Raw genomic sequence first — 16,513 nt, forward strand, 5'->3', positions numbered from 1 at the left:
GGTTCAGATATAGCTATAGCTCCCATATATATTGTTTGTTATTTTAGTCCTCCGCAGCTGTAATATGCACTCTGTAACAACAATATTTGGGGAAATATAGTAAATACAGCTCAGAAATACATTTGCTAAATTTTATCGAGATCGGTTCAGATTTGGATATAGCTGCCATATATAACTTCGTCCTTTTATTGTGCACCAAACGTCTAATATATGTTCAAATGGGATGAAATTTGGCACTTACGACCGAATTGAGTCTAGAAGTTAGTATGTCAAATTTCGTGAAGATCGGTTCAGATATAGCTATAGTTCCCATATATATTGTTCATCCGAACATCCGTAACAACGATATTCAGGGAAATATATCAAATACAGCTTAGAAATATCTTTGCCAAATTTTATCGAGATCGGTTCAGATTTGGATATAGCTCCCATATATATCTTTATCCGATTTAAATTAATTGTGCACCAAATGGGCAATACAAGTCCGAATTTAAAACATACAAATGCTTCGGCATGTTTAGTCCTCTAGTTTCCGAAGTTAATTAATAAATTGATAAAATTTTATTCAGATGTATTTCAGGTCCGTAGAAATTGCTCTAAGTTGGTGAAAATGTGCCATATACAGAGTGAGATGAAAAAACTGCAACCAACTTTAGACTGCTGTCGGTTCAGATAAATTATAGGGTCCAAGCATCTCTTCTGAAGAGTATTTTTGGAAAATTTCTAAATATTCTGTTACTTATGCCCCCAAGGTCATTTTAAAATATTATTTAGTAATTTTTTTCCTGATTTGAAATTCTTGTGTAGCATCCCTGCAGTTCGTCATCCCGGCACCTAAAACACATAATTCATTTAATTTTGTTGGCCTTCGGCTAACACAACATATGTTGGCGACATGTCACCACCATTCCAACAGACTGCATAATGGTCCCGTGTCCAACTATGTTTTTGGTATTAAATTTTGCATATTGTTCCCTTGTCCTCTCTTTGTTGTTCTTGCTGTACACGATTCGACTTCCGTTTCAGCTGTTTTCTTTCGTTTTTGGTAAAACATAAACGAATTTCTATAAAAAAAATTGCAAGCCTTCCTTCGTTTGCGATATTTTTACGCCTGATTGTTACCGCAAACATAGGAAAAGTTGAAACTGCAGTTCAACAGATTTTCTGCTGCCGCACCGGCTGATGATAGAATACTTTAGCATTCGGCCATCCATGGTCATTTGGTCACTTCAACACCGGCATCAACATTACGGTCAGCAGCAAATGGACTATTGTTGTTTGTCCATCTGTGTGTATGTGGGTGTGTGTGTATGTGTGTCTGGGTGCATGTGTTTGTGCACTGTATATTATTAAAGTTTGCTCTTGATGGTTATTGGAAATTGCATTAGTGTCTTCTTCATCCAGACTATGTGCACTGGATGGCTGGTACATTTGCACACACACACAAACACATCCACACAAATTGTGAACATGTTGTGTTCTGTTATTGGAAGCCAACGTAAAATAGACAAGAGAAAATGTTTAAAAAGTTGGTTGTGATGACTACATTACGGTAACTAAATAAAAGCAACTTTTTTACATCAATCTTATTTATGTGGGACATTTTACTTAACCCGGGTGGCAAAAAGAAAAAGAAGAAGAAACCGAACAGAACAGAAAAGAAGAAAGAAGGTGTGCATCAATAATGTCATTTCCCAAATTGCTGGATGAAAATATGGGTAATTGTTTATGGGACGTTACAGGAAGAAATGGGGGAGAATTGATTTTTAATCTCTGAAAATTGTAAAATTCACGTTAAAAGGGCGAGATTTCCGAAATTCAATTTGGAACTTTAATTTTTTTTAGGAACATGAGACTGACATTTTGGATTTGGGTATGAGCACATAGCCTATCTGATTTTCTTTAGAAACACCTTCGGACCGAGTTGCTAGTAGAACTTATGTTGAACTTGGATTGTTCTAGTGTTTAATTCCCATGAGCTTCATCGTACTGACTTCAAAATAATTACTATTTTCCAAAGAAGGATCCTTGTTAGCCATCATCCATACGAATATGCCTGAAGTGCCACGAAACCCGTTGTACAGTTGTGAGCCTTGGATAGTGCCTCTCTAGCTTACCTTTCTACTGCAAATTTCAGATCATTAAGCTCGTCTCGAAAGCGGATTAAACAAATTTATGAAATGATCTTTGCCTTAACAAGGCGCATTACCTTGTCCTAGGTGTTTCTTCTAGAAAGACCATTGACGATTTTTTTCCTAGAAGACTTTGTAAAAGCATTTAAAATAATCAAAGACTTTTGGATTCCTGAAAATTCTACGAAATTGTTCTATGAATAATTACTAAAAATATATTCCTAAACAATTAAAAAAGCAGTATATTCGGCCGGGTCGAACTTTGAATACCCTCCACCATGTGGAACGAATTTGGAAGGTACCTTTATATGGGAGCTATACAAAGACCTGCACAGACAATTTTCTGTCTTAGGCTGTAGTATCCATTACGAATTTCAAATACCAAATTTGAAACAATTCTGGGGAATAATGTCGCTAAAATCATCAAAATACCGAATATCGGGAGGTACCGTTACATGGGGGCTACACGAAGACGTGGACCTGTACAGACAATTTTCTGTCTTGGGCTGTAGCATGCATTGCGAACTTAAAATGCCGAATTTGAAACAATTCCATTTACTAATGTCGCTAAAATCATCAAAATTCCGAATATCGGGAGGTACTGATATATGGGGTCTATACGAAGACCTGGACCTGCATAGACATTTTTCTGTCACATACTGAATTTCCAATTACGAACTCTAAATATGAAACTACTCCAGTGAAGAATGAGGCTAAAATCATGAATATACCTAATATTGGGAGCAACCTTTATATGGGGGCTATTCGAAGGCGTGGACCTGCACAGACAATTTTCTGTCTTAGGCTGTAGTATCCATTTCGAACTTCAAATACCAAATTTGAAACAATGCCAGTGAATAATGTCGCTAAAATCATCAAAATACTGAATATCAGGAGGTACCGTTATATGGGGGCTATATGAAAACGTGGACCTACATGGCCCATTTACGAACTTATCCTGCCTACTGGCAAAATAAACATGTGTGCAAAATGTTAGCCTTCTATCTCAATTTGTTCGAAAGATAACGTGATTACAACAGACAGACGGACGCACAGAGAGACGGCCAGATAAACGGACATCGCTAAATTGACCTTTCTTTCCAGAAATCATCTAAAAATATTAAAAATATTTTTTTCTTGGTAGGGAAGTCCTTTAAAAATCCAAATGTTTACCGATTTGTCCACTAAAACCTCGGACGATACCAGAAGAATACATCTCATATTCACACCAGAACGCAAATAAGGAAAACGTCAGCATCCGAGAAACCGATTTTGAATTGTGTGCGGACCACGAATATTACATTCGTTCAAAAAACCCAAAAGCGGGTGTTAGTTTAACCCAAAACATATTCTTAACTCATTAATCGAACGCAGGTGAAATATTCTTAAAGGGCTATCATAGTTTTTCTCTTTTGTTTCATTTTGTGGATATTCCATGAATTGCAAATCAATATATCCTTAACTGCTCTATATGTTCGACCAGTTATTCGTTATAAGCGACAGCAACGCAGAGCTATTAGTAACAATGGAACCACACAATCTTTTATCCTAAAGTGGTTCGTAGTAGCTGTTATTTCAGCAGTTAATTTTCATTGGAAATCTCCCATTTGCATGGCTTTTGCGGTAAACACATTTTTCACTTTGATGTATTTTACCCCCACCCCCCGAAACTTTCCCAATACACTGATGCGGAGGTTGACGGCTGCTGTTTCAACACACAAGTGTTTCCGTACACTTTTAAGGAATTACTTGCACCAGCAACACTTTAGTATGTCCTCCACCAAAAAAAAAAAAAAAAAAAAAAAACCCAAAAAACTAAAAAAAAGTTGACATTTCTATACCCCAAGTCCCGGTTTTTTTTATCTGTGGCTTTGAGACACAAAAACACACAAACTCCTACAAAATATATCCATTGATCAAAGGTTGTGTGGCTTTATGTTTGTTTAAATTCCCAAAAAAAAGTATTTAAATGTGTGTGTGGGGAGAGCTTTATGTATGGCCAAGCAAAGCAGCTTACCCCCACTCTAATGCGACCGAACTTTGACTAACAAACTTTTAGTGGAACCAAAGTGCAGCAAACATCAGCGTCATCAGCGTCGTCATCGTCGGTGGCATTGCCATGACCAAATTTACCACCTTGCCTTCATTTTCGGGCCAAGAGTAATGCATGCATCATGTGGTGGTTTATAATGTAGCGAATTTGTCGCTGGCTACATGTGTAAGCGATAATGCATGTTACGGCCTGGGTGCTTTTTCGACGCTGATCCACCGTCGATGGTGGCATAGTTTTAGTTGATAGTTAGTTTCCTAATTTTGGTTGTGAGTTCATTTTTGGGCCACCAACCTCGTCTCCCTGTGACTCGTTGTCAGGCATTCAACACAAACACACACACTCACGCGCAAACATCTATCATCGAACAAAAGTTTATGTTAGCAACCAACAAACAGCTTAAAAACAGTTAATATTACCAAATACTCGAAAATTACAGAAACATTTGCAACGATGGCGTTGTCAGATAAAAAAAATCAGAGTCAAGCGAACTTAGCGAGGTAGAAAGTTTTTGCTTTTGGTGGGGTGTGGTCCTAGTTATTGTTCGGGATGTCTGTTGTTTGAGGTATTTCTACGTTATCAGCAATTGAAGGAATAACAGTGCTATGATAGTGGGCAAAACTATATAGGAGGGTCTTATGCGAAAAGACCTACCATTCTATAAGAGGTCTTTCGATTCTAGCTAGGAAAAGTGGTATACGGCACTTCTATCACAAAATATACTGGTCTTCTACTTAATGGTAAGGTCTTAAAGTTAAGAAATACCAGATACCTCTTGACTTTCAGCAGAAAACTGGTCCACCCTGATAAAATAATATGTCCGACAGATCGTCAATGAGATAAAACCTACTGTGTTCCATTAGAAGAACTACTCCGTCTCTTCTACAAGGCTACCACAGCTCTACTATGAAAAAAGCTACCATATGTCGCCTATGAGGAAAGAGCTACCACAGTTATTATATGAGAAGAGCTACTACAGTTATTATATGAGAAGAGCTACCACAGCTCTTCTATGAAAAGAGCTACTACAGCTCTTCTATGAGAAGAGTTACCACAGCTCTTCTCTGACTAGAGCTACCACAGCTCTTCTACCACTGTTCATCAATGAAAAGGCTACAGCAGCTCTACCTTGAAGAGAGCAACCAAAGATCTACTATGAGAAAAGCTACCAGAGCACCTCTATGAGAAGAGCTACCATAGCTCTTCTGTGGGAAGAGTAAACACAGCTCTTCAATGATAAGAGCTACTACAGCTCTTCTATAAGAAAAACTACCAGATCACTTCTATGAGAAGAGCTACCAGAGCTCTTCTATAAGAAAAACTACCCCAGTTCCTCTATGAGAAGATCTACAACAACTCTTCTATGAAAAGAGCTACTGCTGCTCCTCTACGAAAAGAACTACTGCCGCTCTTCTACGAGAAAAGCTACTGTTGCTCTTCTATGAGAAGAGCTAATGCTGCTCTTCCATGAGAAGAGCTACTACTGCTCTCTTATGAGAAGAGCTACGGCCGATTTTCTATGAGAAGATCTACTACCCGTCTTCTGTGAGATGAAAAATATCCACTAGAAAGCTTTTTAATTTTCTATCAGAAGACCTAATGTCGTTCCATAAAAATACTAACATGCATAATGCTTTAATACCTGACGATTATCGATGGGATTTACTTTTTAATCTCTATTTAATGACCCACTTTTTACTGATCTTCCATAGAATTGTCTTTTCATGAGGAATACAGCTTCAAATTGGTTAATTTGTTAAAGCTCTTCACAAACATATATTTTTTAACCCTCACTGAAAAAAAATCTTGAATATATGCTCTCGAATATATGGCTGCCTCTTAAAGCCCTCTTTTTTTCCAAGGGACTGAGCTAAGAACTGATTAAAGCTTCATCGCTCTACTCGCCTCTAATGAATGCTGATTGTTTTTGTATTACACTCACATACACACATCTATCATAGAAGCACACCACCCCTTGACCAGTCTGTTGTGGACTTCTGATCATTGTTTTTGGGGGGTAAATGCATGTGTCCATCATAATTTCAGCAATTTGTATCCATTATATGGCGTTTAGAGTTGTCCATCCACTCGGTTGGGCGGGAAGGGGGTAGCGCGCAACTGCTGTGCATTTGGCATTGAAAGGCCATGAATGGTTGGCTGTAAGTGGGAAGGTATTGCTGAATGCAAATGTGATAAATTATGTGCTGATAATTTACATAAATTTTCATAATACACACTCAACAAATGTCGTACGTACACACAGATATACATAAGTATACTTATGCACACGAATCCCTATTTGTTCTTGCATCGTTTTTTTTTTTTTTTGCCTTTTCTCATTGTCATCGCTCTTGGTTCATGGTTTATTTGTGTATGAGCGGCTTTTTTCCGCTTGTTAGTTGGTAAATGTGTTTTAATTTATGTACAAAGTTTTGTTTGCTGTCTATGTATGTGTTGTTGGTGTGATGGTGGTGTTGGTGTTGGAAGGCGTTATTTGTGCATTTTTAATAGTTTTGGTTATAAATAGCTTATAGTAAAGTACCTATCAGAAAATATCAGCAAAGTTTCGAAAAAAAAAATGAAATGAGAAGGGCATAAAGTATTTAGCTGTTGAACTCACACTTTAAAGCTGGTGAGTATCATTGGGAAAAAGAGACTTTTTGTGCATATGTGTATGCATTAATTATGATGTGTATCATTAGATTGTAGCTTATTTATATTTTATATTTATGATTTAATAGTATATTTATACTATTAAATTAAAAGTATATTTATGATTTAATAGTATATGGAATGGGCAACCAAAATTCTGTAAATAAAAGGGGAATGGGAAGAATTGCACGAAATGACATTTAAATTATATGTTCATATTGTAAAGATGGCTTGATATTAATTTGATAGGAAACCAGGAAAAAACCCCAGCCCAATGTCCTCTCAGAAATCGATCTAACCTTAATAAATAATAAATCAGATATTTTCTTTTAGAGTTCTTATGTGCCTCAGACAGACAAGTAGACGTAGATGCATGGACCTAAGCTATTATTTGGATGAGCCAAATTTTGGTCACATGAAATCAATAACTCTCTTTGGCCATAACGATAGGTGTATATAACAAATACTGGCTCTCAGTTAATTTTTATACCCTATTCCACACAGTGGTAAGAGTATTATGTCTTTGTGCATTTGTTTGCAACAGGGAGAAGGAAGCGAAATAGACCCGTACATCCGTCCATGTATTCTTGTGAACAAAATGCAGGTCGCATTTATTATCCGATTGAGATGAAATTTTCCAAACAATATTTATTTGGTCAAAGGACGAACGCTATTGAAATTGGTGATAATAGGAACAGATTTAGATATAGCTTCCATATATCCCCAACCGATATCGGTAAATTGTGCACCAAATGCACAATATAGGGGTCAAATGAAAAAAATGCAACCAACTTCAGACTGCTGTCACTTCTAAGCCACTCATCCGACAGCTGTTAAAATCATTCCCGTGACAGCTCATTTTATTGTTTACAAAAGCGTATATGTTATATATAATATAATATAATCACGAAAATTTCCGGGAGGGTGTATTAAAGCCTTGGGCAACATATTCCAACAGGACTCAGCAAGCGCCACCCAAGAATAGTTACAAAATGAGGTTCCTCGCTTAATTTCCAGGGCACAATGGCCACCAAAATCTCCGGATACCAATCCGTCGGACTATTGTATCTGGAGTATTTTGGAAAGCAAGGTTGCCACTAAAAAATATGGCTATTATAAGTCTAAGAGTCCTGTATTTTGTTACATCCGACCCATTTCAGTCCAAAAGCTCCCACATATATGTTTCATCCGATTTGGTGTTCAAGCCCCCCACATTCGTAATATGCATTCCACTAGAATGAAGTCTGGTATAAGATATCAGATACATCCCAGAAATACCTCTGCAAAATTGTATCAAGATCGGTTAAGGTTTGGACATAGCTCTAATATATATCTTCAACCGATTTCGGGTTAATTATGCACGAAATGACCAATATCTGTCAAAAAATCCAAATGACCTGAATTTTGGTACATCCAACCGAATTCAGTCTAAAAGCAAGTACATCAAATTTAGTGAAAATTGGTTCAGATATAGCTATTGTTCCCATATATCTGTTTCATCCGATATGGTGTTTAAGTCCCTCACATTTGTAGTATCCATTCGACAAAAATTATTTTTGGTATCAGATATCTTATAGAGTTCGGAAATACCTCTGCCAAATTTTATCGAGATCAGCTAAGATTTGGATGTTGCTCCTAAATATTCTTAATCCGATTTCAGGTTTATTGTGCACATAATGGCTAATATCAGTCCAAAGGAATTTCAGGACGTACGTTTCCATTTTGTGGAACTCCAATATATATTTTTTAATATAATCCTTCTCATGCACTCAATAGCGATGTTATTTGATATAACAGATTAAAATGTATCCGTCAAATTTATTGAAAATCGATTCAGAATTGAATATGCCTCCCATAGATTAGTTCCCTCTGAAACCAAACTATAACTGCTCTAAAGTCAAATCTTGATAGGTGGTATGAAATACTTCAAATAGTTTTGTTACGGGAACTGTACTAAATATGCATATGGGTGTAGGGTATCATTACTAATTTTCTAATGAATTATGATTTTTTTTTAATTTTATTTTATTGAAACAACAACCATTTACTCTGTCTTTGATACTTAAGGCTTAACAGTTTGTTTAATCCAGGGTATGTAGTCGACAACTCGTGTATAAACACCGGGCCAACCTTCCAAACCACAGCGATTGCCGAACGAGACAATGCCCTCCAAAAACCAACGCTTCATGTGAGATTGGCGCATTAGCGGACCACCAGAATCACCGTCACAACTGTCCTTTGCAAATTCTCCACCAGCACACAATTGAGAGCTGATAAGATTGACCTTCTTTGTGGCATACTTTCGGACACAGCTATCGTGATCTGTTACCGGTATGGCCAATTGTTTTTTCACGTTTGATTGTCGGGCTAAAAATGCAAATTCAAATATTTAAAAATTATTCTCTCACCAATTGTTTTCCCATGTAACTAAAGAGCTTACCCTCCAAAGTTCTACCCCAACCGGCCACTACGAGTAGTTCACCAGGATTGATGGGTGCCGAACGAGTATCTGTCAATGGCAAGCAAACGGGGCGTATAAAATCCGAATATTCCACATCTCGAGCCAGGCGGATGAGGGCAATGTCATGATGATTGTTGCCGTTCCGCACATCATACTGGGGATGGGGTATCAGTTGCTCGAAGCCCACTTCAACAACCTTGTTATTGCAATCATCGGCAATACAATCGATTTCCTCATTGATGTTGTATTCACCCAAACGGATGCGGGTTCTATTGGAACCAGAATAAAAGATGAAAATCATATTTAAAAATGAATACATCTGTGGAGGCATTTCCTTTCTGCCGAAATTGCATCAAAACACTTACAAAGGACCAACTTCTGTTTCAATTTGACCTTTAATACAATGGGCCGCAGTGATGACATATCGTTTGTTGATGAGACTTCCGCCACAATTCAAAATCAATTGTCCATTTTCTTTTTTTTTGGGAGGCATCGACCAAAGAAACAATCACACATTGACAGGAAATAAATAATCACAAAAGAATGGGGGAAAAATAAATCTCAACACATGACCTTGTAAACAAAATAAAATAACTCTAACCCACCCCTCCTCACCCATACTTACTGTTTCTGTACTCGAGCAACACCATCCAGGGATATTCATCGATGTTCGTATCGTTGCCATTGTAAATCTTATTGCCAATCGATTGGGGGCCGCATTGTGTGCCTACCGGCAGTAGCTCATTACTGTTCTCTGCATAATCAATATCCGTCGTGCAGCAGACAAAGGGCGGGGAGCTGAAGCCGCACTGAGATTCCTGTATGAATTTCGTTTGCTGGGCACTCCGGCTTAAATTCTTTAATGAATTCACCAAACTGCTGCAGTCATAAATTGAAATGCATTCACCGGTTTTTCCATTTGGATTGCTGCAGCTCTCTGCATATAAATTTATAGACATGGATGTATATCAACAACAACAATAACAACAACAACAACAAATAGTAGATTACATATAAAACTGGTTATTAATACGCTACAAATGTAAAATATACTTTTTTTACGACAGCAACAATAATTAATTGCTTCTATTTTTTGATAAATATGACATGAATGTTGATTCCCCGACTGTTACTGTTACTGTTACTGGTGCTGTCGCTGCCGTAGCTGCCGCTGTTAATACTTTTTGACTGGCGCTCTGTTTGTTTAACAAAACAAGTCGACGATTGACTCCAACAGCTACATCAGCTGGAAACACGTTTATTTTACATTTGTCGCTGACGCATGCAACCAATTGCAAAAAAAAAAAAAAAACAAAAAGAGTTGAATTATTAACAATTTATTCTGATGGAATGCAAATGACTAGATTTTTACAGTTTAATATCAGTTTGATAGTTCTGGTTACTGGGAAATGTTTTAATGCCACTCCATCATGATGGGAAACGAATGATATGTTTATCAGTTCGTGAGGTACATCCCCTTTACATGACGGTTTGATAAATGTTAAGTTGAAGTTATGTAAGAAAATTTGCATACGATTTTTAAGGGGTCAAGGGTATTTCGAGGGAGATGTCGGTAAAATATTATGGGGATGGAATAAAGCAAATAAAGCCTGCTTTTGCAGTCTCTTTAAATATCACAATCATAGACCAATCGGAATTTTTTAAGAAGTTAGAGTAAAATACGTCGTCGGATAATATTAACGGCTGAATTAGAACATAGCTGTGGTGTGAAAAAAAACGAAATTTTAAATAAATAAAAAGGACTATTTTTAAATTGATGCTGGTTTCGTTGAGGAATATAGTCAGATATATCCTTATATACTCTGGATCTCTGTAAAATATGGCCAAGATAGTTGAAGTAAAGAATATTGGAAAGCACCACTATTTGCGGTCTATTGCAAAACTTGGGAAATTTTCTTCCAAATACAATCTGCGATTTTAAACAAATTTGAGTGAAAATTATTTACAAACCAAAAAATCTACGGCCCAAAAAAATAGTTTTGAAAAATATTGTATAATCCTACTTTGTAGTGTTCTGGAACTAGAGCCATTTCATCACTTGGGTAGACGGAATGCCGTATACCAAGAGGTATTGAAAAGAAACCAATAAGGAAAGGTCAAAAGTCGGTCGGGGCCGACTGTGTGATGCCCTACAACACTATGCGTATTCACTTAACAAAAAAGTTTATATTGGAAATTTATGTGACGTAGACGTAGCTGTGTCTGAACCGATTTTCACCAAATTTGAAGTACTTACTTCTGGGATGCTAAAATTCAGTTCATTTGTGTTGATATTATCCATTTGGTGCACAAGAAATCTGATATCGGATAGAGATATATTTATGGGAGCTATATCCTAATTTGATCGGATCTCGATAAAATTTGACAGAAATGTATTTGTGCCCCATAAGTTATCTGGTACCAAATATCGTTGTTGTGGAGGGCATATTACGCTTGTGAGGGACTTAAACCCACAAATCGGATGAAACATATATATGGGAGCTATAGGTATATCTGGACTGATTTTCTCCAAATTTCATGCATTTGCTTAAAAAAAAAAAAACAAAAAACATAAACTTTGAATACCCTCCACCATTTGGAACGAACGGAAGTTTCAAAAAAATAAAAAAAAAATCCGTTAAAAATTCTGTTAAAATCTTAAAATTTTTGAATGTAGCCGTTATATTAGGGTCTATACGACGACGTGGACCTGTATAGGCGACTTTTGTCATAAGCCATTACAATATTAAAATGCGAAAGTTGAAAAAAACCGGGAATAATGTACCTAAAATCATCAGAATACCGAATATAGGGAGGTACCTCTATATGGGGGCTATATCAAAACTTGGACCTGCACAGACAATTTTCTGTCATAGGCTGTAGTATCCATTACGAATCTGAAATACCAGTTTGAAACAATTACGGTGAATAATGTCGCTAAAATCGTCAAATATCAGGAGGTATGGTTATATGGGGGCTATACGAAGACGTGGACCTGCACAAACAATTTTCTGTCATAGGCTGTAGTATCCATTACGAACTTTAAATACCACATTTGTCCCTTTAATCACCAAAATACCGAAAATTGGTGGTGGTGGACCTACATGGCCTATTTTCAATACCCCAAAGTCCTGCAGACATAACATGAATTTTAGCTAGAGTGATTTCCACAGACGGATACACCGAGGTAACGTTATATATAACGTTCTTTGCAAGGAAGGTTTTTGGGAACACAAACTGCCGACGTTAAAATACTCTAAATAAGGTGGTACTATTATATTGGAGCCATGCCAAATCCTATTTCATCTATGTCCTATTTTCTACTAACATAAATTCCTAACTACTTAATTTAGTTCGGAAGCTAGAATAATTTTTATAGACGGATAAACAGACAGGCGGACAAACAAACGGGTAGATGGACATCAGAGAGATTTGTATCTTCAGCATTTGCCCACTTGTTGATGTATGCCCCTTTTGGGAGTCGTATCGAAAGTTTGGACCTATATATCTCATATTCACATAAGATATAATCTAATGTAGTAAAAATATTGAAATGTGTGAATATTTATTTATCATTTATTATTATATTGGGGAGGAAAATAAAAGAAGGGTCCATTTTCACACTATCTTCAACCCTTTGCTCTATATGAAATTTTTCTATATTTTCTTGAAAATTTTTAACTGAACTGATTCTAAGTTCGGTAATATTATATTACGATGGTCGTGGTTTGTAGCAAATCGAATACTCCCTTCGAGGAAAATATAATGTCATTCTATATGAATCTATAGTTTCTGGAACCACATCCATTGAATAAATACCACAGAAAATAATTTCATTTTCATTTAAATTTGATCACTTTTTCACCACTTCATATCAAATTTCTTACAAAACAGGGTGTTAATTGTAGACACACTTTCAAACTCAACACGTTCAATTTCTTCAAGAGCGTCTTTGAAATTCATTCACATTTTCTTTTTATGCGACCGCTTACGGCAGCTGGTGCCGTTTCGGCAAAAAAGGCTACGTGACCAATAAAAAATGAATGTAAGTGTGGTAGAATTCTATTAACACCACAGTTTGTCCACAAAATGAGAAACATTATTTGACTTAATTCATTTAATGGTGATAGCTGCTGCTGTTGCTGTCGTCGCACCATTAGACCATTGGGAGACACTTGGTGTTGAACGTGTACTAAACGTACACACGCACACATACACCTGGGCAGGTGACCGGTGTCGAGCTAATGCAGTGCAGAAACAACAGATTGCCAGTTGGCTGATGAATTTAAATTCATATTTCGGAATAAAAAAGAAGAGAGTTTCTTTCAATAAAACTTCTTTAAATTCAATTAGGCTTTTTGCACATTATGGGTTTACTAAGTGGGCACGAGTGGCTTTAGGTTGTGCTCGTTTGAAAATGTGAATTAATTTAATTGAAATGCTTTAATAATTGTCATAATATATGGATTAATAGATTGTAATTATACCCTACAACACTATGTGTTGGGGGTATTATAAGTTTGATTGGGCCAAAATTATGTAACGCCTCGAAATATTGGTTTCCCACATAAGAAAATATATATGGATTTTCCTAGCTCGCCGAGCTGAGTCGATCTAGCTATGTATGTCCGTCCGTCTAATGTCTGTCCATGTTAATTTGTAATCACTCTATAGGTCGCAATTATGGTCCGATCTTCATGAAATTTAGAATGGAGGTGGGGCTAGAGCCAGAATAGAAATGATTGCATAATATTTAGGGGTTGAAATGGACCAAAAACTGAAAATTTTCCTGATTTTGCAGTTGCTATACAGGACGCAATTATAGACCAATCGACGCGGTATTTATCATAGGGCTAGAGCTTAGGACTGGGTAAAAGTCTTCCACAAAGATGCCAATAATGATGTTAATATAGATTTTGTAACATTTTTTTATTTTTTTATATATCTTATCGCATGAGATTTTTTATATATTTTATCGCATGCGACTTTTTTTAATTTGACTTATAATATTGCAGTGTATATTTTGTAAAATGTTTTCACTTAACAACACAGGTTGGGGTTATTATATACAGTTTGCAGTTATAGTCCGATTCTCACGAAAAGGGTAGGATTAGGATCAGAAGGGCTAGGCGTATTGTTTTCAAAGATGTACGCAATATATTTAGGGGAGTCGTTATAAAGGTCACTAATAGAAACCAAAGGACACGAGAATTTAGGACAGCAGGTAGAATGAACCATTTCTGGCTTTTTTTTATTCTGATTTCGTTGAGGAATATAGTCAAATATCGAAGACAGGCAAATCATATAGATGAGAGAAAATTTGGAGATACAGAGTGGCCTCTTGCTCTTGGAGGTGATCGCAAAATATTTAGGGGTTCAAATGAACCAAAAACAGAAAAAAATTTTCCTGATCACACAATTGAAGCCAATCGACACGCCTGAGAAGGGAGTTAAGGACAGGAAAGAATTCTAGCATTTTGGATGACCTTTGGATTATATTTAGCTGTAAAATGGACCACAACAACTAAGAGCATGGCGGAGTGCGTAAATATTTGGCAAATGTCCCTGGTCAAAATGCTAAGGGTAATATCTGGGCAGCGCTCCGTGACAACATTTCAAAAGCGAAATCTTTCAAAATTGTATGTCCAAATCCATTCTAACATATTGTAGTGTTGTAGGGTATCACATGGCCGGCCCCGCACGACTTTAGCCTTTGCTTACTTGTTTTTCTTTAAACTTTATTTTTGAAAATTAATTCTTTGCCATTTTCAGTTGATAAATCATGGTTTTGCACTACTTCTTTACTGGTTCACTGAACTGGTCAATGTAAAATGGAAATCTTTTTAACGACTTTGGTATTCATGGGACGTCTAAAATTAGTTCCACACTTGATTCGGGATACATCAAGTTGCTGGTGGTGTTATTGGATCATGTGAATTGAAAGCTAAGTTTCAAATGTGTTTTGGTGGTGCACTTGAAACGCAAATCACATTTTCAATCAAAAACTTGTTTATTTTGTGGATATTCGATGAAAGCGTTTGGTTATTAATTTTTTTGTTTTGTTCAAAGAAATCTATTCAATTGCGACCATACGAACGTATAATATACATTGGAATAGCAGATTTGTTTACTCTCTCTCTCTCCTCTCTCGCGCGTGCAACGTTGGTGATTAACAGCAAAACAAGTTAGTAGCTGGCAGCGCAGCAGCAGTGGCGACAACGGTAGCGGCTTTTATTAGCATCATTAATAAACATCGTCGTATACGATTAAGGCAAACCGCTTTATGGAAGAATCATGAATCATAAAGACAATAATGAAAATAAGAGCATTTCTTAGGTTGCCATTAAATGCTCGTCCAACTATTCCATTATTGTTATGGCTTATCAAACATGCAGCAATCTCTGTCTGCTCGTATTCGAACCATACTTACGTTGGGCATGAACGTTGCTGAGGTTGAGATTAAAGGCGATCAGAAAAATAACGATGGGCCATAAAAATGCCACTGACCGTTTGGGTAAATCCATTGCACCACAAGCCATTCCCGGCGTCTGTTTTTTGCTTTTCAATTTTCCCGCACTAGCTGGTAATTCCAATTGGTTATCGCTTTACAAAGCGACTGAAAACAATGTCTTTGACCTTTGTCTTGAACCGTGTCCCTCAAATCGCACTTTTATCAACAAAGATTTGTTTCACATAGAACCCGCCGTTGTTTCGACGTCGACGACACTTGTTTGTTTTATTGACGACAATGGTGAGAACCAACCGAGCGTTCAGCGTTTCGTTGTTTAGCCAACCGTTTGTTTTGATGGTCTGCGGCAGACTGTTTTCACTGAGATTTTTTTGAAACACTTTAAGTTGTGTTTAAGTGAATCTGCCATCAGGTTTGAGACTGAAGCTCGATGAGAAGTGCTATTTAAAGATTGATTCATATTCATATGTTAAAAACAGTGTTGTCAACATAAAGAAATGTTGCTGAACGAACATAAGACTTTTTTATTTGTTTTTGTGGAAAAGGGGTCGATGAACAACATTGAAGTAATGATTTTTTTAATCTGTAAAAGTTGAGAACTTAACATAGCGAAAAATAAATTATAATAATTTAACAAATTAAATATAACAAAATTCTATGTCTGTAAAAAATAAATAATAATAATATGCTTATGGTGGATCTAGTTTTTTAAAATATAAATTAAGACACCAATAATTGACTTCCTAAAT

General features: G+C 36.6%; 1 protein-coding gene across 1 annotated transcript; it reads right to left on the minus strand.

The window, feature by feature from the left end:
- Positions 1 to 8,835: 8,835 nt before the first annotated feature.
- Positions 8,836 to 16,177, minus strand: LOC101894014 (serine protease 7). Its single transcript, XM_005176147.4, has 5 exons — positions 15,726 to 16,177; positions 9,921 to 10,232; positions 9,661 to 9,769; positions 9,275 to 9,564; positions 8,836 to 9,201 (listed from the first exon to the last, which is right to left on the minus strand). Exons 1-5 carry the CDS (start codon positions 15,832 to 15,834, stop codon positions 8,897 to 8,899), a joined length of 1,125 nt encoding a protein of 374 aa, XP_005176204.1. The 5' UTR covers positions 15,835 to 16,177; the 3' UTR covers positions 8,836 to 8,896.
- Positions 16,178 to 16,513: the final 336 nt, after the last annotated feature.

This window comes from Musca domestica, unplaced genomic scaffold (assembly GCF_030504385.1).
Source record: "Musca domestica strain aabys unplaced genomic scaffold, Musca_domestica.polishedcontigs.V.1.1 12, whole genome shotgun sequence".
NCBI lineage: Eukaryota > Metazoa > Arthropoda > Insecta > Diptera > Muscidae > Musca > Musca domestica.